Here is a 21,435-nt window from a genome sequence, read left to right as displayed (position 1 = left end):
GAGCCAAGAAACATCCTGGTTTTAGGCCATTTTCAGAAGGGATGGTTTGGGAGAGACCTCTTTCCCCTCCCATTAGGACTCTGCACCAAGTGTCCGTATGAAGAGCACAAACTAACTACAAGAGGGTGGCCGGCATACCCAGGTCTGACAGTTTTCTCCACAGCTGGAGACGATCTACTTTATCGAATGCTGTGGAGAAGTCTATAAAGGCTGTATACACCCTTCCTCCTCTAACTTTAACATATTTTTCGTTTATTACCTGTAGTGCAGTTAGGTTATCAATTGTTCCATGCTTTGTCCTAAACCCGGTTTGTTCCAACGGTAACATTTTAACGGCCTCCACCCAATCATTAATTTGTATCAAGAGGCATTTAGCAACAACTTTACCCACAGCGCCAAGAAGAGCAATTTGACGATAGTTGTGTGGGGGAATTTCGATCTCCTTTCTTAAACAGAGGGACTATTATACTCCCTTTCCAAGAGGGGGGAACCATTTTGTTTACAGAACAATACTTAAACACTGTATAAAGAATTTTACTCCACAGTATACTATTTTGTTTTAAAACTGTGATGGGTAATTCATCGGGGCCCATCGCTCCGGAAGAACACATCCCCCCTGATTGCCATTTCTATTTCAGATGGCGATCCATACGATGAGGGGTCTTCCTTTAGTGCGATATACTTAATTGCCTTTGCATTATCTGCATATAAATCTTGAATAAAGCGAACCCATTTATGCTCCTCAATGGTAGAGATCTAGCTCCACATCCCTCCCCGATAAGAGACCAAAACGTTGTTACTTGGCCTTCAAAGGCTGCTTCTCTCAAGTTTAATCCAAATGTTATCTTCCCTCTCTTTTCTTAACTTAACCTTTACCAGAGTCCTCCTCCTTTTAAGTAATAATATTCCATGATATCTTTCAGAGGAGTAATTCAAGTATTGTTCCCCAACTAGTTTATTTCGTGGTATACTGGCAGGAAGGGTCTGGGGACTACTTTAGTTCCTTTTCTTTGGTTCGACATCCTTGCAATTTCTACCGCTTGATTCATAAATGTGTTAAAACTGGCAATTTCTGTTCCACTCCAATTAGGCAAGTTCTCTACAGTGACCGCAAGACACTCTCAAGGCCTGAGATGGCATTGTTATTCCAATGACATCTCCATCTTTTCTTAGCAAAACTAACCGACTCACTATTTAATGTCCATGGATCGTGTGGAGACAAATTTAAATTTACGATAAGGTTTAGTACTTTGTGGTCACTACAGGAAGAGTTGAAGACCTTTAGGTCTTTTAATAAAAAGGTGGAACTTCCCACTAACACATAGTCCAAGAAAGATTCTCCCCTATGACTTTTACAAGTAAAGGTAGCAGGAGTATCCGAAGGAAATCTTCCATTTACTATAATGCCATCAACCTTCATTAATTCATTGATAAGCATTTTCCCTCTCTTGTTTGTTCTAATATTTTGTGGAAAGAGCGCTTGTGGTATCTGCAGAGATTCTTTTTCCTTATTTCGGAATCTATCCAAAGTAGAGTTCGAGATTTTACAATTCAGGTCCTCTACCAGAACTATATGAGGGGGAGAGTCTACATCATTGACTTTTTTAATGTAGGCGAGAATTGCCTTTAAGAGAACATGGTAAGAGGCATCTGGTGGAATATAGGCGTTTATCAACATTAGAGGTGGACTTTTTACATTATTATCGAGATTATACAAGGTTATTGCCAAAAAAAGATTTCGTAGTTCCATTTTATCTTATTTGACAATAAGCAGGCCACCCCTCCCTTAGCATGTCCCCTTCTGGACGGGGTTGCTTTACAGTCTAGAGTGAAATAATGCTTACATAGCAGTTCCTCTGTACACCAGGTCTCCTGAAGACAGATCACGATTGATTTCAAGTCAGGACACCATCAGATTCGCTTGTTTGAGGAATCTAAGTTCCTCACCACGTTTGTAACGCTTTTTGGAATTTTCGCTTCTTTCATATGCCTTTTGTTTTGTCCTTAGCTTTTCAAAAACAAATGTACAGTTTATTCGGAGACCAAAGTGGAGTACATGCACTCAAAGACTACATCTTGCTTTGACCAATGGTGTGAATTAATTAGGAGTCTAAGAAAGGATCTAGCTAGAGCCATTTAAGAAGCACCTCATTCTCAGAATGTAGAACAAGTGAAATCCTGATTAGGTCTTTGTGAATATTGTTCCAGATTGGTCAATGGGTTTGCAATTATTACTGAATCGTCGAAAAGCTCATTACGCAATGGTAGTTTCTGTCGGTGGATGTGGAAAAGGGTGCATTTGAGAATACCAAGAAGGTAATCGATCAATGCACCAGCTCTTAAAATGTATGTGAAAGGGAATACCTGTGTGATCAAGGTAGAGGAGAATGCTATGGGCATAGGGATGCTCCTGACACAATTGGATGATAACGAGAGGAGTTGGCCTAACGGCTAGGGCGGTCGACCTCGAATCTGGGGAACTGGGTTTGAGTATCGGCAAGGACGCTGAACATCCTGTGATTCTGGGCAAATCACTTTATCTCCCCGTGCCTAACAAAAATGAATGTGTCCTCATGTAACTGGTGCTATGTAAAGCGCTCTGATACCAGACACCTTCTGGTCAAGTTTGCGCTATATAAAACTCCGTAAAATACATAAAAATAAAATAAAGGTGATCGTACAAAAGCTTTTGCTTCTAGATCTTAAAGAAAGTCAGAGCTAGTCTATATGGCAAAAGAGGCTCTCGCGCATGAATGGACTGTGCAGAATTTCCAATCTTATGAATGGGGGCGAAAATTACAATTATGTACTAATCACAAACCGCTAGTTTATTTCTTAGGTGAGAAAAGGTAAAAAGATGATGGTTCGTTTTTTACCCTGAATTCAGTTTTGAATCCCACTTTATTACAGATCGAAACAATGCTAGGGCATGTCAAAACTGTGTAATTCAGGATTGGGGGACAGGATAGGGTTCAATGTCCAAGCCAAGTTGATGTTTTCCCAACTATCAGTCTTTGAGATGAGCAGAGGCTCCATAACGGATCTAAAAGGAGCAAAAAATAGGGTTATCAATTTGCATGGGTTGTGTGATGCTGGTGATGGATTGATGGAGGAGATGCAGGAGCTGAATCCAGGTTTTTGTAGTGCGTCTTTATCCATGGAGTATCTGAACCAAGATGCATTAGCAGAGAGGAATAAGGGTCTTGCGGAACAAGACCGAGTGTGAAGCATAGTGATTTGAATCCAAGTATGAATGACAGGGCTGTATCAGAGTAATGTGTTGAAGCTTATGTTGCCTTGCAAGTTTCTTATGCTTGTAATGAGCTTCAGAAACTGATGGTGAAACTAGCCATCGTCACTTAGCACATTTACGTAAGGGCTCACGAAGGCCCAAGAGAGTTCCTAAGAAGCCTGATTACGTGACTTTATTAAGTCTATATATGGTTTATGACTTTTCTTTATTTTGTATTTGTTTTAACTGTTCTGTTTGATACAGCTTTGTTTTTATCATTTTGTTTTTATTGGGGTGGGTCTTAGTAGGAAGTCAGGAGCACAATGTTATTTTGGGTCAATCCTGCATGTTCAGGGTTGGATTCTCAGCATTCCCAGACGCCTGTCCTGACGTGGTTGGAGGATTCCACGGACCATTAAACGCTCATTCGAGATCCATCCTGTCACTGGCAAGCACAGCTAGCTTCCTGTAGGTCTCTCACTAATAAAGCTCTGTTCATCATCACCAGTGATCCTTTGGTTATTTGACACATTGCACTTGCCTTAAGGATTTGAATGGGCCCTTCATTAACTGTGATAAACCATATTGAGCTTCCATCTTCTTGTTAGATATAAAGTGAGCTAGAAATCCCAGGAAAGACCCTGGACTAATTATTTAATGCCTTTAGTAGCCCATAGAAATGGTCGGGTAAGGATAGGTTGACATTTTGATACAGCTGTAAGATGTATGTTTAAGTTCGGACCTTTCTAGCTCTCTTAAGTAAAGCAATACTCGATGAAGGAGGACAGAAAAAGTTTGAAGACCTCTAGAAGAGATCCAGATGCAGATTCTTTCCCATTTTCACTTATACATGCAATTTCTGGACTCAGCCCTTGTCTGTGCAAGAATGTCTCTAGAATCCAGAAGACTATGTAGTCAAGAAAACTAATTATACTCCGGGGTCTTCCTGGTGGCTTCAGCTATCTTGGGCAGAGTGCAATTCTTGGTACTAGCATCCTGGGAGCAAGTTCGTATGATCCTACTAGAATGGCATCTGCGGCCGGGAGATGAAGTAGGTCGATGAACCAATATCTTTTTGTTGAGTTCCCATTTGTGGCCCATCTGTATTGTTAGGCTGAGTGGACCCACCTGGTTGTCTTCTGCCCGTGGGGCTATGCGATAGTGCACGGCCCAAGACCTTGGAACTTTATCTGGTAACAGTTTGTGTTCTTGTTCTGCCCTGCTTACTCATGTAGAACACTGAAGTTCTGTTTACAGTCTTTATCACCAAGAATTAACCTTCCATGCAGGCTAAGTAGGAGTGTTGCCTCCATCCAAGAGCCCTCAGTTCTAGACTTGATGCGCATGTTCTTCCCCGGTCAAGACCACACAGCCTTTCCACAAGGGCATATTTGATCAGATGTGGGGCCCATTTGTCCAATGTTGTTTTTGCCCAATTGTTCCAGAAAGCAGATATCCTCCGGTCCATGGGCCATGACTCCAAGAACATCATTGATGCGAGTTGGTGTCAAGAGCCAATTGCTGCGCCTAACATTGTGGGTCTTGGATTCGCTCTTTTGAGCTTTGATTGTGGATGGGTGCACATTGCCACCGATACCGATCTCTAGGATGTTGATGCCTATAGAAACTTTGTGATTCAAGTTGGTAGTGACATTCCCAAAATCATTCATAACACTGTGGCCAACTCCTCACTCTCATGCCTTGAAAGAGCTGAATGCCCCCCTTGCTGTAGCACTGCAAAGGATCAGGCAGTATTTGTATTGGTCTTTACGAGTGGGCGAATCTGGCCGATATGTTTTCCAAATAATGAGTCTACATCGACAGGCATAGCGACAATTGCCTTTGGATTTCTGGACTGGAGTATGTTGCATGGAGCCATCCATGACCGAAGCTCATGTTAGCAACATCAATGTCCAAGTCAACTGTAGCCGCAGAACCTCTTTTGCCCTCGGAGGATAGCTTGACCTCTTGTAATAGGTCAATATATGTTGAAATGTCAGACAAATTTGGAAGTTGTACCTCCCCAAGATGGCTATGGAGTATGGCTCTCATAAATGTGGCTACTACGGAGAATACTCTTACCAAACAAATGAACTGGGCCTTGGGTGTCCCATGAGACATACTAGGGTGGTGTCTGCATCTTGTACTTTTATCAAGTCTTGGGACAATTGTGGCAATAAATGATTGTTTCTCTATAACAATTATCAGGATTGCTTTCACAGATTTTTTGGTTGGTTAAAAAAATATATATATCATACCGGAAACAATCAACGTGAAATTTAGGAATATTGGCATTCACAGATTATAGCACCAAGCTGGTGGTCCAGAATACCCTTTTTCTGAGTGTGTCTACCCATTTAAACTCCTTTTTGGGGGTGGGGTGGGGGCGGGTAATTGTTAGGAACGTGTTGGAGTTAGTTTTGCTAGCAGACAGCTGCACCATCAAACTTGCAGGGGGATTGGTGGGGAGATAGAAACGCCAGATTGCCTGGTGGAGGGCTCCCAACAAAGTAACAAAAGCGTCTGTAAGGGCCTCGTTAAAAGTTAAGAGGGGCACAGTGAATGCTTTCCCTGAGTGAAGGACCTCTGTAAGAATATTGGTCTTGACTGCTAAGTTGGGGAGCAGCAGTTCAATGACTTTAGCAGCCTACACATTCCCATTTTGTAAGAAGCACACTCTTCAGTGGCAGAACTAGGGGGTGAGAGAAGCACCGACTCAGGGGAGATGTCTAGGCCACCAGCCTCTTGTAACTAGTTGTAAGAATTCTCCTCATGGTATGGCTTCTCAATCTCATAACCCACGTAGTCATGATTATCCAAATCTGTACAGGTAATGCAGAGTTAGCATTTTCCCTTGTGAAGGCTCAGATGGACGAAGTTGCGCCTCGACAGCGGGAGGCGGGACCTCAGTTGAGGTCGGACTGGCACGGACTCAGAACAATAGGCCTAGTCTTCAGGCATCAATAGAATAAAGTACTAGCGTCTAAGTGCCAACCAACATTGACCTTGGCGTCAGAGGTAGAGTCAGAATTGGAGCCGGAAGTGGCACCACGATGGGTCAGGAGGGTCTAACCGGTGCAGAGGGCGAACTGGCCGGCGGTGTCTTACATGACGGGTCTCGTGGCCCCATGTGGCCCAAAGGCGTGCCAGGGGAGCCTGCAAGGATCTGAAGAATCCGAGCACGGCCTCTTGCATGGCAGATGGCCACAGAAACTTTGGTTGTGCTGTAACAAGCTGTGGGATAGGATCTGACAGACTGACTTTGGAAGCGAGAACAAAAATTATAGAGCTGTCCTCACAGGAAAGCGAGAGTGGCGAGGAGGGGTTTAGTTCTGCTTGGCCTTCTTGTACTTTTTCTTCAATGTACCCGACAACACTGATCAAGGCAAAGACAGAGTTCTGGAATGACTCCTGCAAATTCTGGATTTGGATCGGTATCGAACTTTCAACTTGGGGTGGTCCCGTCACACAGTCTTCAATTGCTGCAGGCATTAGAGTTGTAACTCAACCAAATGTAAACCTGATGAGGGTTTGTCAGACATTTGTTTGAGATGGTCCCTTCATGGTTTAAAACCTGCAGTTTTGTAAGGTGACATCTCCTGTGGATATGGTTTTACACAAATTGAAAAGGTAATCCCAAAGAGACAAGAAGGTACTCTGGATACACTTCCTATAGTATGGAAAGAAAAGTACCTATGTCAGCGTGCAGGAGTGGTGCCTATATAGGCCCTGCACGTCAGTGCGGAGCCACCAACTGGCACACCAAGGCACTGCTGAAAAGTTTCCGGATCCAGTCCGATGCCTGGGGAATAGTCAGAAGGTGAGGAATCTGCATCTAAAAGTCTCTATCAGAAGAGACCCGTAGTATGATAACTAAGTCAAAATGTCGACATATCGCTTGTTTGACCTGAAGCAGATCAAGACTGCTACCAATTGATTTTGCTTGCATAAAACAGATATTGAAGGGATCACAGATGATTTTGGCGCGATTTTATGGCAATGTAAACACCAAACCATAAAAAGCACTTGCCTATGCGGCTGTGGACTTGTGTTTGATGGTTAACGTTTCACTTGCAGCAGGATAGTCAACAAGGTATTTTTTTGCGAAGGCTGGAGAGTGGACAGTTGACGCATGGACGAGTAGGTCAAGGGCATTGTGAAAGAGGGATTTGACAGAGAATATTTCTACTTTAACTCACGTTGTGATGAGGAAGAGATATCGGAGGGAGGACTCTAATTTTGGTAAGAGGTTTATATGAAATAGGTACACATTTCTCGTAAAGCCTTCAACATTATGGAGAATTCTGAGCCTTTATATGCCAGTTTGTCCTACCTAGGAGAAGTACTCTGTACAGACTAATACCACAAGGAATGGGCCTCATTGGCTTGGATTTTCTGAAGCCAGAGGAGCATACCCATGTGGTTTTGGCCAATACTTTTCTCCAGGTTTTTTTTCTAAGACTCTTACGGCTCAGCTAAAAGCAGGAGATAGATATTATTTGAATTGCACAGGTATCACAGGCCTTAAATACACTCCAATTTGCCACGTTTACAAGTTATCCAGATCAAGGAAGTAACAGCAGGAGTAGTACACAAAGCACTTAGAAAGGTTATTTCAGAAGAAACTGAGATTTGTATGAATACAGTAGGCTTATCGGTTTTCAGGGAAAACAAAGCTCTGGAGCTCCCCTTTCATGTAATGTGATGCAGAAATCAGAGGTCATCTGGCCTCTGGTAGGGGTAGGATTGAACAACTCATTGGCTGTTGTTCACATTCTTTTCACTGAGGCTAGTGTGTTACTAAAGAAATGGGTGAAGGATTTTCAGGCGTACTGTGAATTCATATTGCTATTCCAGGGTCACTCTGGAACTAACACCTCAGGTAATGACTGAAGCTGTATTTAATATGAAAAGAATGATGGAGCCACATGTCCTTATAGGGCAGGGTGGTGGACACTGGTTGGGTCCCCCTAAAGAACAAGTTACTTACCTTCGGCAACAATATATCTGTAAGAAACATTTGTTAGTTGTAGATTCCTTACCCTAGAAATACCCCCAGGCATCAGACAGGATCCGGAAAGTGCTTTAGTCAACAGTACCTCTGCGCGTCGAAAGGTGGCGTTGGTCGGCTCCGCGTTTGTCGTTGGTGTCGTGGTCGCCGGGATGATGTCGAGGTACCTACTTAGATGGCGCCCTCGCACGCCAACGTCAGTTCTCTCATTTTCCGCACCAGCCAACGCAGATCTGTAGAGAGCGGTACCTCCAGTCACTTTTTGAGCAACATTTGTCGACATCTTTTTCAGTCCTACGACTCCTGGTGCACGTAGAGATGCCCGGCTTCAAGGCTTGCAGTTCCTGTTCTCGACTGATGTCGGTTATGGATCCGCACCACGTGTGCCGCATTTGCCTGGAGCGCAACCAAGACCCCAAGTCGTGTTCTGACTGCCGGTGCATGGCTCCGAAGGCTTTGCGGGAGCGGTTACGAAAGCTTCTTGATCGCCGGCAGTCGGCTCTGCGCTGTTCGAGGTCCCGGTCGCGAAGGTGGTCCCGGGAGTCTTCACACTCGAAGTCAGGTAAGTCGAAGCACAAGAAGAAGTCGAAGAAGCATCGTCACTCTTCGACTTCTCCCCGTAGGTCGGCTGACGCGACTATGGATGCGGGCGGTGCCCCTCTCGCGGCTTCACGTGCGGAGCCTGAAGAGCCGACTCAGAGTTTCCCTCCCTTCCCGGGACCCAGAGCGACTCCTGCCCAGCTTCGTAAATTTTACGAGGCGATGTACGCCATATTTAGGCAGCCCGAACATGCCGGCGCGCCTTCGGGCCCCGCGGACTCGGTTGTGGGGCCTAGGCCTTCTCCGGCGGCAGGTCTGGCGCATCCCTCCCGGCGGCAACAGCCTGGGAGAGAACTTGCGCAACCATGTCCCACACAGAGTGGGAATAACGGCACAATATATGTGGAAAAAAAGTGAAAACAAAGGCACTCAGTTTTGTTGATGAATTCAAAGTGTAGAACAAAGTGGGTGGTGCTGGTGGGTTAATCCTCCTGAGACAAAGGATGAGTGTAATTCAATAGTAGCGCTATCCTCTGTAGAGGGGCGTCCCCCATTTTCGAGAGTCACGTGTGGGAGATTCTGTGAAACAAACTTGTGTGCAATAATACATTTTGATGATTTTGGATTACACAATTACGTATGGATTATACAAATACGGATTGAACTTTTTTGAAGAAAAAGAGAAAAGTTAAAATGTGAATGATTTGGACAACATCAATCAAAATTGGTCATGAAACTTAATCAAATTTGAATTACTTTGCTTTGAGTGCGAATGGGGGACGCCCCTCTACGGAGGATAGCGCTACTAATTAATTATATTCATCCTTTCTCTCAGGAGGATTAACCCACCAGCACCACCCACTTTGTTCTACACTTTGAATTCATCAACAAAACTGAGTGTGTTTGTTTTTACTTTTTTTCCACGTATATTGTGCTGTTATTCCCACTCTGTGTGAGACATGGTTGCGCAAGTGCTCCCTCAGTGTCCGGAGGGGGCCCGGACAGTGCTCTCCCAGGCTGTTGCCGCCGGGAGGGATGCAGCAAAGTTTACCATCCGTTGTGGGCTGGATACCGCCGACTCTAGGCAGGACGATTTCCACGTTGGTAGCCCTTCAACGCTATACCTGGATGAGATCGATTGGCTTTTCTGGGGATGTCCAGAATACCCTCAGGGACATGCCCTTTAATGGCCGTCGCCTTTTTGGCGACAAAGCGGACTCTGCTCTAGAGTGGGCTACGGCCAAGTCCTTGGGCCTCTCCAGCCGCAAAGAAATGGCTGAATTAGTGACAATTGGCTTTCAGGACTCATTTGGTTGTCAGGAAGGACATACAAAGGCATGTCATTGTCATGGGCTCTTTACAATGCAGCCCAATACTCTGGCCTCTAACGCAACACCCTTTACCTTAAGTGTGGTGAAGTCCAACAGCTGGAGGCCTATATAAAGGTAGGGTGCTTCTTAATCGATTACCCAAATGTTATCACATCAAGAATAGAAAGGTTGCCAGTGTTATCACAACTGCACTCTCAAACTGGGATAACCAAAAATCAAAAAAGCAAGAAAGCTTACACTATGGGAATAACAGGATTAAAAAACAAATGGATAGTTCAGAGAAGACGTGTGAGAGCACCATCATTTTCTATTATTCTATAACGGAGCTTTCTGAACGTGTGGGCTGGGACCCAGGGTGGGGCGGGGGGTGTCAGATTTATTTATTTTACATTCGGGTCAGATAAACAATTATAGTGCAAAACTAACTTAAGAATTTTGAAAATGTCGTAACAAATTAAGTTACTAAAGGAAAATGGCTACCATAATTAAATGACTCAAAATCTGCTCTGAAATGCATAACCTTTTTTGTGAGAACAGAATAAATACCTTCTTCCCACTTTGGCAACAGAAGAGACCAACATCACCTCATTGAAGTATCAACATTCCCATATCTTACAAGACACTTTGATGCATACCTGCTCTGGCCAGAGATGGGATGGTGCCAAGAGAAAGCGCCCTATTCAAGCGTCCACGAAGAGAGGAAGGGGAAGATCGCCGTGAGGTGCGGTAAACGTTCTGGTTCATCATCTGGAGCATGCTAGGAGGAGTCAGCAGAAACTGCAATGGATCAGAGGAATCCACTGGAACAGTATTTTGAAATGGGGTCAATGAATCACCAGAGAGAAACCTGCAAAATGAAGAGACTGGCTCAACACAACAGATGTTACCCATTGGAAACCACAAGTGGGCATCTATGCAGCTGAAGTCTCAAGCACAGAAACCTCACCTTTCCAAGACAGCTGCTGAGGTTTGTCCATAGACACTGTACCATGGGCACTAAAAGGTAAATAAATCTAATAAATAAAAATAAATTTGGGACTACCCCCCTTAGCTACCCACCCATAGCAGAAAAGAGCCCAGGAAAGCAGTTGCTACGTCATCATATCACAGACTAACTGATCACTACATAATATCGCAGAAACCCCTGCATGCCGCTGTGCACAGGACACTATGGAGGAGGGTAGAAAAGGAGACTGAAATGATGGGCAGCTTGACTATATCCCATGAGTGGTCCCACTCACGCTCACTGTGATCTTTACATAGAATGACATTTTTAAACACCAGTTTCTCCCAAAACAGGAATTACATCCAATGGTTTTGGTGCCAAGTGCAACAAAGCATTATGAGAGGAGTAAAGGAGGCGTTCCAATTCCTGCTCTCAAGGTATATTAAAATAAAGCTCACTTACCTGCACAGTACGAGTGGACACAACCCCTTGAAAGAGGCAATATCCTTGTGGCCACAGAGAACATGAAAAGTGTTGGCATTTATCAATTCTCTAAACGCAGATTAAGTCTATACTTGGAGAGTTTTGCACATTTCCTTCTGGATCCTCTCACCTGCCAAGTTTGCAATTCAGACACTCAAAGCAAATGCAGGTCTACAGGACTCTGGCAAAATCAAGAATCTTGCTCTACTCAATCTGAGACGGAACTCACAGATTCTTGACAATATATTGAAGATAATCCTGGACACACAATCTCATTTGGAAGGATGACTGGTAAACTCCTTAATCACATTTGGCAAATATACATGTATGGTTTTAGGGCAATCCAGAAAGGCATGTGTACGCTGTCTAGGCATCCAATCAGACAAGTTCTTTTGCTTCATAAAGATAACAGCAAATGGACAAATTCGGTGAATAACAATCCGCTCCTGCCATAGCAGAGCATTATCGGACCACTTCATAAGAAAAGGCGATGCATCCAGCAGAGAAAACTGTCAAACAGCAGCAGAACTACCCCCAAATTTTTGGCGCATTCATTTTAAATCCTACATTCCATGATGTGATAGATGCAAAGAAGAATGAAAGGCAAGCAGACATATGATAAAGCTCCAATCATAGAGGAGTCCGAAGGGAAAAGAATTAGAAAGGACATCATAAAAGATTTTTAACGCCAAAAGGATAAACAATTTATTATGTGGAAAGATTCACAAACTGAAGACAAAAACCATCTGATAGTGTAACCAGCTAGTGTCCCATCATTGCTAGATCTTGCGAATCACGGGACTCAAGGTGGCAGAAGCAGCAAACGTGCGTTGGTTATTTAAATAGATTTTTACAAAACTAAAAAAAAGGGATACCAGGGGATGCAGACAATGGATATTTTCTTTCAGTGACCTACAGTCCATATTTGGAAACATTTGGTGCAACCCCCCCCCCCCCCCTCCCCCTTTCCTTGCGCTGTCCAATACCAGTGGCATCCATCCTCCGGAAGTATTCTACAATTCCACAGTTTTGTTTTATTGAGCAGGCACAGCTGCCTGCTCCAACAAGTACCTTAATGAGCCATCCTTGGCAGTGACCAATTGAATAGGACACCATGGGAATCATACTAGAGCTACTGCTAGCCAGCAACCTTTCATTTTTTTGTCAATACTAACAAGCAGAAAAGGCTAGAAGGATGGCATTGTAGGTCTTTCCACCAGGCAAATGGATTAGGTAGGTTTGCGTGATAAACTAAGCCACTGTTACGAGTTTATAACCACAGTGCTCACAGAAATAATTTGATCTTTTTTACAGCTAGGAAACAGAAGAATGGAGCTAGATCCGATGATCTGAAACGGTTAAAAATATGAATTAAAGATGTCGGAAAAGTAGAATATGCTGAGCTATCCAGCAGATAAAGAACGCTGTTTCTGTTACTGTTCACATTGATGTAACTTCATCTGAAATATTTGTTTAAAAAAATAAAGATACCAGCAATAGTTCAGAAATGTGTGCCAACAGTATTGAAAAATGTACTTATCTGTGACAGAAGTTCTCCAGCATCAAAATCTTTATTACATTTGAGAAATCCCAAACATTTCTGCTAATTTGCAGGATTCTGATACACAGAATATTAAATCTTGAATTCTTCATTACTAAAAAAAAAAAGTCTATCTGACCACCTCATTTTGTTTCACGTTTATCTTTTAATAAAAACACATTAAAAATCCAACCCAAAATAAAATCAGTAATATGTAGTGCAACAATGCTACCTACACACGGTTTTCTTTCTTTGAAATTGGAAAAAACATTAAAACTACCATACTGGAAAATACATAACTGCATTAAATAACCAAGGAGCTCTGAAGCACCAAGAACTTACACAATGTAAGGGAAATGCGACTTACCAGTATGCATAAGTTCTTGGCATGTAGAGCTGTAGATTCATATACTTTGCATAGATCGCCATCTGGTTTTGGGCTCGGATATCTGCAGTTTGTTTTTGTTCGAAGAAGTCTTTGTAGTCACGAGCTAGGTGACTCCTCCTTACGATGATAGTGCTCATGGGCATCGACTCCATCCCCAGATTGTTTTTGCCATAAAGGGTGATGGAGTTAGTAAGAAATAGAAAGAGATGTCGATGTGTGATGTATCTAAGTAAGATAACACTGCAACAGATATAGGTACCTGGGGAGGCGGGTGGGCGTATACGAATCTACAGCTCTACATGCCAAGAACAGATGCATACTGGTAAGTAGCATTTTCCATTCAAGGCATATGAGCTGTAGATGATATACTTTGCATAGACTATACATCAGTTTTGTTTGTGGCGGTGGCTAACCTGTATCTGTTGCAGTGGTTTGAAAACGTTTTCTTAAGACAGCTAGGGGGAATGGTTAATATACGCCCGGCTTTAAAGTAGCATATTTTTATGCAATTAACAATCCACCGTGCAATACCTGCTTTTGAAATGGGATTGCCTTTAAGAGGTGGGGAGAAAGCAACAAAGTTGTTTAGTCTTTCGAAGGGATTTAGTTCTTTCAATGTAATAGAGTAGTGCCCTTTTAACGTCCAGCTTATGAAAAGCCCTTTCTGCCACTGAGTCTGGTTGAGGGGAAAATACTGGTAGTTCAACAGACTGGTTAAGGTGAAAGGCAGAAACAACTTTAGGTAAAGATTTTGGATTAGTCCTGAGAACCCATTTGTTGTGATGAATTTGCAAAAATGGTTCTTGTATAGTTAGTGTCTGAAGCTCACTCACTATTCTAAGAGATGTGATGGCTATAAGGAAGGCCACTTTCCAAGTGAGGAACTGTAATTCACATTTGTGCAGAGGTTCAAATGGTGGGCCCATGAGCCTTGTAAGGACAATATTAAGATTCCACACTGGAGAGGGTGGAACTTTAGGGGGAATTATTCTTTAAAGTCCCTCCATAAAAGCTTTAATAGCGGGTACTCGAAACAAAGACAAGAGTTGTCTGTTTTTTAGATACGCTGCTGTTGCAGCTAGATGTAGTCTTATAGATGTATATGCTAGGGTTACAGCGTTGTAGGTGCAACAGATCGCAGATAATGTTTTGAATGGAAGCATCTAGTAGATTGATTTGATTGTTTGTACAGTAAATTACAAACAGTTTCCACTTTGCTACGTAGCAAGCTCTGGTAGTAGGACGTCTAGCCTCTTTAAGGACGTTCATGTAGTCTGGCGGGAGATTACGGTAGCCAAACTCTAATACTTCAGGTGCCAGATCGCAAGGTTGAGTTGACTGGGATCTGGATGCCTTATCTCTCCATGGTTCCGAGTGAGAAGCTTGGGTGAAAGGTGTAGTTTTTGCTGAGTAACTACTGACATTTCTAACAGGGTTGTGGAGCCCATGTGGGAGCAACCAGGATTAGTGTCAGGGAATGCTGTTTGAGCTTCTGAACCACTCATGGAATGAGTGGGAGAGGCGGAAAAGCGCAAGCAAATTTCCCTGGCCAGTTCATCCATATCGCATTGCCTGTGGACAATGGGTGTGGATACCTAGACGCGAAATATGGGCATTTTGCGTTTTGATGTGTGGCGAACAGATCTATTTCTGGGTAGCCCCATATTTGAAAGCATGGAAGAAGAAGTTCCCATTCGAGGATCTGTTGTTGACGACTGAGCAGATCTGCGATTTGATTGTGTACTCCTGGGAGGTGTTCTGCAAGGAGATATATATTTTGTGGAATGGCCCATTTCCATATGCGTTGAGCTAAGTGTGAAAGCTGTAGAGAGTGTTCCTCCCTGCTTTTGTATGTAGTACATTGCTGTCATGTTGTCCATACGGACTAAGACAGCTTTGCCTACTATATGGAGTTGAAAGGATTTTAATGCCAGAAAATTTGCCGGTAATTCCAGGTGGTTTATGTGGAATGGTTTTTGTTGTGTAGTCCATATGCCTTGAATGGTATGGTTTTGAAGATGAGCTCCCCAGCCAGTGAGCGATGCGTCTGTTAGCATGATCTGTGAAACCGGGTCGAGGAACGGCCGCCCTTTGGAAAGGTTTTGTGTGTTCCACCAGTGCAGAGAAAGATATATGCGGCTGTCCAACAAGAGATCTGTTAGCTGACCTTGAGCCTGGTTCCATTGATGTGCTAAGCATTCCTGTAGAGGACACATGTGGAGTCTTGCATAAGGGACGATTAGAATGCAAGAGGCCAAAATCCTGATTAATTGCATGAACACTCGAGCTGGTAATGAGTGTTGAGGCTGAAATTGTGATATTAGAGCCTGTATGTTGTGTATTCTGACTGGGTTGGGGTATGCTAGAGCTTTGGAAGTGTCTACTGTAGTTCCTAGATACATTTGTGTGTTGGATGGTTGGAGGTGGGACTTGGTGAAATTCACGGTGAATCCCACGTCGTGAAGCAACTGAATTGTTCTGTGGGTGTGGTGAACGCAGCTGCTGTGTGACTTGGCTTTTATGAGCCAGTCGTCCAGATAAGGGAACACGTGAATGCATGGTCTTAAGTGAGTTGCAACTACTGTGAGGCACTTGGTGAAGACTCTGGGTGCTGTGGTCACTCCAAACGGGAGGACTTTGAACTGGTAGTGTTGACCGTCCACCAGGAGCCGTAGATATTTTCTGTGAGCTGGATGAATGGGAATATGGAAGTAGGCGTCCTGTTGGAGGGTGACCATGTGGAAGTGATCTGACTGAATATAGAGGTTTAGTGGTCTGAGGTCCAGTATTGGCCTGAGAGAGCCGTCCTTTTTTGGAATTAGGAAATATAGGGAGTAAACCCTTTTGCCCTGATGAGGCAAGGGGACGGGTTCTATTGTATGTTGTTGTAAAAGGTAGAGAACCTCTTGTTTTAGGGGGTTCAGATGACATTGGATGTTGCCTGGGAGGGATATTTTGGGGACTGGAGGATAGTTATAGGCAATAACCATACTGGATAATTTGTCTTACCCACTTGTCTGTTGTGATGGAATTCCAGACAGGTAGGAACTGTGAGAGACGTCCCCGACATAAGTGGAATGGTCGGGGGGTAGTGTAGGGAAGTCACAGCTTGGTGGTAGCGGAATTGCGGGTGTTACCCCTGGGCTCTTCTCCCATTATTGTTCCCTCTGTATCCTGCCTGAAAATATTCTCTGGAGGAGGTAGATTGATTGGGGCTTTTGGAAGCGGAGGAGGGATTTTCCAAAGCCACTGTTTTGGAGCCACCCCTGTAAAAGGAGCGGCGAAAGGAACCCCTGTTGGAAGGTAGTTGCAAGGCCCCGATGGTCTTAGCAGTCTTGGTATCTTTCTTCATTTTCTCCAATGAAGTATCGACTGTAGGTCCAAAAAGATGCTCTTGATCGAAGGGTGGTTTGAACTTCTTGCTTGAATCCGGAGATTCGAAGCAAAGCGTTCCTACGCAGTAATATGCTGGTGCTAATGACACGAGAAGCTGTATCAGCCGCATCTAGGGCACATTTTATGGAGGTGTTCGTTATAAGTTTGCCCTCTTGAATGAGATCATTGGCCTTCTTTTTGTGTTCCTCTGGTAAGTGCTGAATTAGTCTTTCCAGCTCATTATAATGCGCTCTGTTGTAGCGCGCTAAGAGAGCTTGAGCATTGGCAGTGCGCCAATGGTTAGCAGCCTGTGACGCTGGTCAGGAGGAGGGGCGTCGCCTGGAGTTTGGGAATTAGCTCTCTTGCGTGTGTTAGATACAACAACAGAGTCTAAGGGTACCTGGCCTTCGATATACAGTGGGTCTGTGGGAGCTGCCTTATATTTTTTATCCACCCTTGGTGTAAGTATTCAGGCTCTAACAGGGTCTTTGAATACTTCGGTAGCGTGTTTTAACATGCCTTTTAGCATGGGCAGGGTGTGGGTGGATTTTTGTGAGGGTGCGAATGTTTCCACTAAGAAGGTCTCTCCTAGGGGATCAGTGTGTAGTTCCACCCCATGGTAGTGCGCAGCCCTATTAATAAGCTGTGCAAAACCAATGTTATCATCAGGTGGTGATGGCCTGAAGGGATACAGATCAGGGTTATTGTGTAGATCTGGATCTTGATTATAGTCATCCCAGGGGTCTGTGTCCTGTAGTGGATCCCCATCCTCATCCTCCTCATCCTCATCCTCCTCATCCTCCTCATCCTCATCCTCCTCATCATCATCCTCATCATCATCATCCTCATCATCATCATCCTCATCCTCCTCCTCCTCATCATCCTCCTCCTCATCATCATCCTCCTCCTCATCATCCTCCTCCTCATCATCCTCCTCCTCATCATCCTCCTCCTCATCATCCTCCTCCTCCTCATCATCCTCCTCCTCATCCTCCTCATCATCATCCTCATCATCATCCTCATCATCATCCTCATCCTCATCCTCATCATCATCCTCATCATCACCATCCTCCTCATCATCACCATCCTCATCATCACCATCATCCTCATCATCACCATCATCCTCATCATCACCATCACCATCATCCTCATCATCACCATCATCATCCTCATCACCATCCTGTGGTGCAGGTGAGTGTAGGTGATGGAGAGTTTGCTGGTGAGATAAATGAATCAGGAGGAGGAGAGGAAGGTACATAAGGGGGAGAAGGGTTAGTTCCCATGTCCTTGCATTTGAGAGGTATGCGAGTCCTCTGGGAGGTCTAGTTTCCTTTTCTTAGGACGTTTGGTGAGAAGGTGGCCAGTTTCGGGGGTCAATATGCAGTGTTTTCTGCTTTGGAGCTGAAGAGTCTAGAAAAGAAAGGTCTTTGAGTGGTATGTCTTGTTTTGGCGCCGGAAGCTTGGGCGTAGAGTGTTCCTTAACGGGCTTTAGCTGTGAAGGTTTTGTAGGGGTTTTCGACTCCAAAACCTTTGGTGAGCGAGTTTTCAGCTCTGAGATTGTCCTCTGCTCCGAAGCTTTCAGTTTGTCCTGTTTCGGTTCCGAAGCTTTGTCTTTTGATGGCTTCGGTGTGGAGGTTTTCGGCGTCGAATGTGCCTTCGGTGCCGGCAATAAAGGGTGGGTCACTGGCTTGGTTTTAGGCTTCGGTGCCGAAGGTGTATGTTCGGTGCCGGAATGGGGCCGTCTCGAGCCATAGTCGGTACGCTTTTGTTTTCTTTTTATATCCCGGGCCTGAGGGCGGGGCGTCTGAAATATGTTCACGGTGTCGACCCGAGCCAGAGGGCGAAGGAGTTACCGGAGCCTTAGGTTTGGGGGCGGCCTGGGTGTTACTACTCACTATCTGTTGAGCCGGGGTGACGTTCTGCTAGTCTTCCTCGGAGTCGTCTGCTTCGGACATGGAGATAACTTCTTCTGCAGGTCAGAGTTCTGGATGGACATTAGAACCTGCTCCGAAGATGTCTGGAATCGAGCTGCTGCCGGCGGGACAGTTCGTGACATCAAGCCCGACGATCACGGATGGTTTTCTTCGAACAGAACGACGTCCAGGCCTCGCAGTGCTTTTCCTCGTGCTTGGGGGAGAGGCAGAGGTTACACACTTTGGTTTAAGTCTGTGTGTGGGAATTTAGCACCACACCCGAGGTATTTTTTAAACGGAGTCCGTTCCACTGACGGCCGGCGTGGGTAGGCCCAAAGGCCCACGTTGAAGCACTTGGTCAAAGATTATTTGAAGTTGGAAGATGCGCGTCGAAAGGGGAAACGCGATCGAAAACAATACCGTCGAGTGGTGAAGGATTGCGCATCGGAGGGGGTTCGAAGATTATACCGACCCGGAGCGCAGCAAATCACATCCGAACCCGATGGCGGAAAAAAAAAAAACTATTTGGGGATAGAGTCGATGCCCATGCGCACTATCCTCGTAAGGAGGAGTCAACTAGCTTGTGACTACAAAGACTTCTTCGAACTAAAACAAACTGCAAACATCCGAGCCCAACACAAGATGGGGATCTATGCAAAGTATATAATCTACAGCTCATGTGCCTCGAACACGAATTCCTCGGTCTATATTGAACTTCCACTCAAGGGCTGAATCCACCAACTAATATCTATGCCTTCATTCCAGTGGCTCAACCAAGGAAGAGAGAGAATAACTTATTAATTTAATGAAGTTGCCCGTAATGTAGAAGTGCGACATGCAAGTAACTTTATTCCGCCAACATAGGATATTCATGAAACATTGAATAAGAAGGTAAGCTCCTCTCTTCCCAAAGGTAGTGGAAGAATAAAGAAACTGAAGACAATGACCCATGCTGGAGTGAGCCATTTAGATATGCATTTGTAAAGCCTGTAGAGGTATTTGGAAGCATGCTTTCAATCCAAATCAATTTCAAATGCCCCTTCAATTTACAACTGCATAAGTGTTCTTAAAGCAGTAAGGATTTACATACAGGAGTGCAGAATGAAAGTATCACAGGTCGAACAACTATGTATTAATGCATGGAAAACAAATGCACTGCTCAGTTAGACAGTGTTTGCTCATCCCTCCTGATGAGAGTAATGCTTGCTGTGTCCTAAGAGAACAAATAACTTACCTGCGGTAACGCTCATTCTGGTAGAGACTATCTAGCTGAAGATTCATCAACTTTTGAATAATCCCCAGGCATCAGACTGGATCTGGAAACCTTTCAGCAGTAGCTCTGCACCTGAAGGGGATGCCGTTCTGCTGTGGAAATGATGTGCAAGGCCAATATAGGTGCCACTCTTACGCACTGAAGTCAGCTGGCTTAACTGTCCGCATCCCCAAACGCAGGGCCCCAAAAGCAAATTGGTAGACAGTGTGCAGATTCATAGACTTGGGAACTTAGCGGATAGAGTTAAATCACAGAAAGGGGAGGATGGAAGGGTTGTGAGGAACCTACAGCAAGTCTACGAGAAAGACGGTTATAGAGGGGAAGTAACTTGTTCTTCTGATAGAGACTGCTAGTCGTAGATTCCGCACCTTTGAAATCGATAAAGCAATACCTTTTCACAAGTAGGTCTTTGAATGGACTCAAACTAGAAAGTCATGCCCCTCCCCGACGAACCAGACTGCCCAGGCAATAAGGTTTCAGGAAAATATGACGGGACACCAATGAAGCCACCTGACAAATGTCTAGGACAGGGACTCCGTCTTGCAATGCAGAGGTGGCCGCTTTGACCCCAGTAGAATAATCACACAGCCCTTCTATGGCTGTTTTTGGCCACCGAATACACAAAGAGCCTGAAGCGCACTCACATGCTGTGCTGAGGTGACGGCAATGAGGAACACAGTCTTGATGGTCAGGAGCAGTAAGAGATCCATATATCGAGTGCCTCGAATGGAGTGCACATCAGATATGTCAGGCATACATTATGGTTCCATTGAGGTATGACAAAAGGGGAAGGGGGAAAACATGTTGCTACTCTTTATATAAAAATAAAAAAATAAAAAACAAATTGCATCATAACCAGTGACAAACAACAAGGGCAGATCTGGAAACCATAAGAAGGTCAAAAGGAACAAAAGTAACCCTTAACTATTCCTAAAGTAAAGCCTTACCAGGCAAGAGACTGAACATAATAGAACATCAGATAATTTGACCTGGGAGGGGTCAATCTGGCGAGTACCGCACCAAGTCACAAATCGGCCTCAACTACAGGCGCATACAGTTTAGCTGCCAAGATGACAACCACCACCTCTGGAGGAAGGTCGAAGGTGTTCAGCAGCCTCTGCTCAATCTGCAAGCATGAAGGTGGAGATTACAAAGGCATTGGTGCAGAACCCTGTCCTGTTGCTGCGGGGGTGGGTCCTCCTGATTGGAGGACATATACTCAAGCCCAGGAGTTCTGGACATTAAACTCTCCCTACCTAATCTGGAGGCACTAGGAGGACTTGAGCCCGGTCTGTCCATATTTTCTTTTTCTACTCTGGGAATGAGTAGCATCAGTGGAACGGCATACTGGAGTCCTGGGTTCCTCTCGAGGCCTTATTAACTCAAATGCGCAGAAACACTAA

At 44.5% G+C, this 21,435-nt stretch overlaps 1 protein-coding gene across 1 annotated transcript in view; it reads right to left on the bottom strand.

Moving 5' to 3' along the window:
* Positions 1-21,435, bottom strand: part of TMEM201 (transmembrane protein 201) — a 293,795-nt gene that overhangs the window by 119,750 nt on the left and 152,610 nt on the right. Inside the window, exon 7 of the mRNA XM_085609763.1 lies at positions 10,750-10,961. Within this exon, the coding sequence (XP_085465889.1) occupies positions 10,750-10,961 (212 nt within the window). The remainder of the gene's footprint in view (positions 1-10,749; positions 10,962-21,435) is intronic.

This window comes from Triturus cristatus, chromosome 1_2, assembly GCF_964204655.1.
Source record: "Triturus cristatus chromosome 1_2, aTriCri1.1, whole genome shotgun sequence".
NCBI lineage: Eukaryota > Metazoa > Chordata > Amphibia > Caudata > Salamandridae > Triturus > Triturus cristatus.
This window is presented reverse-complemented; position numbering and strand designations above follow the sequence as displayed.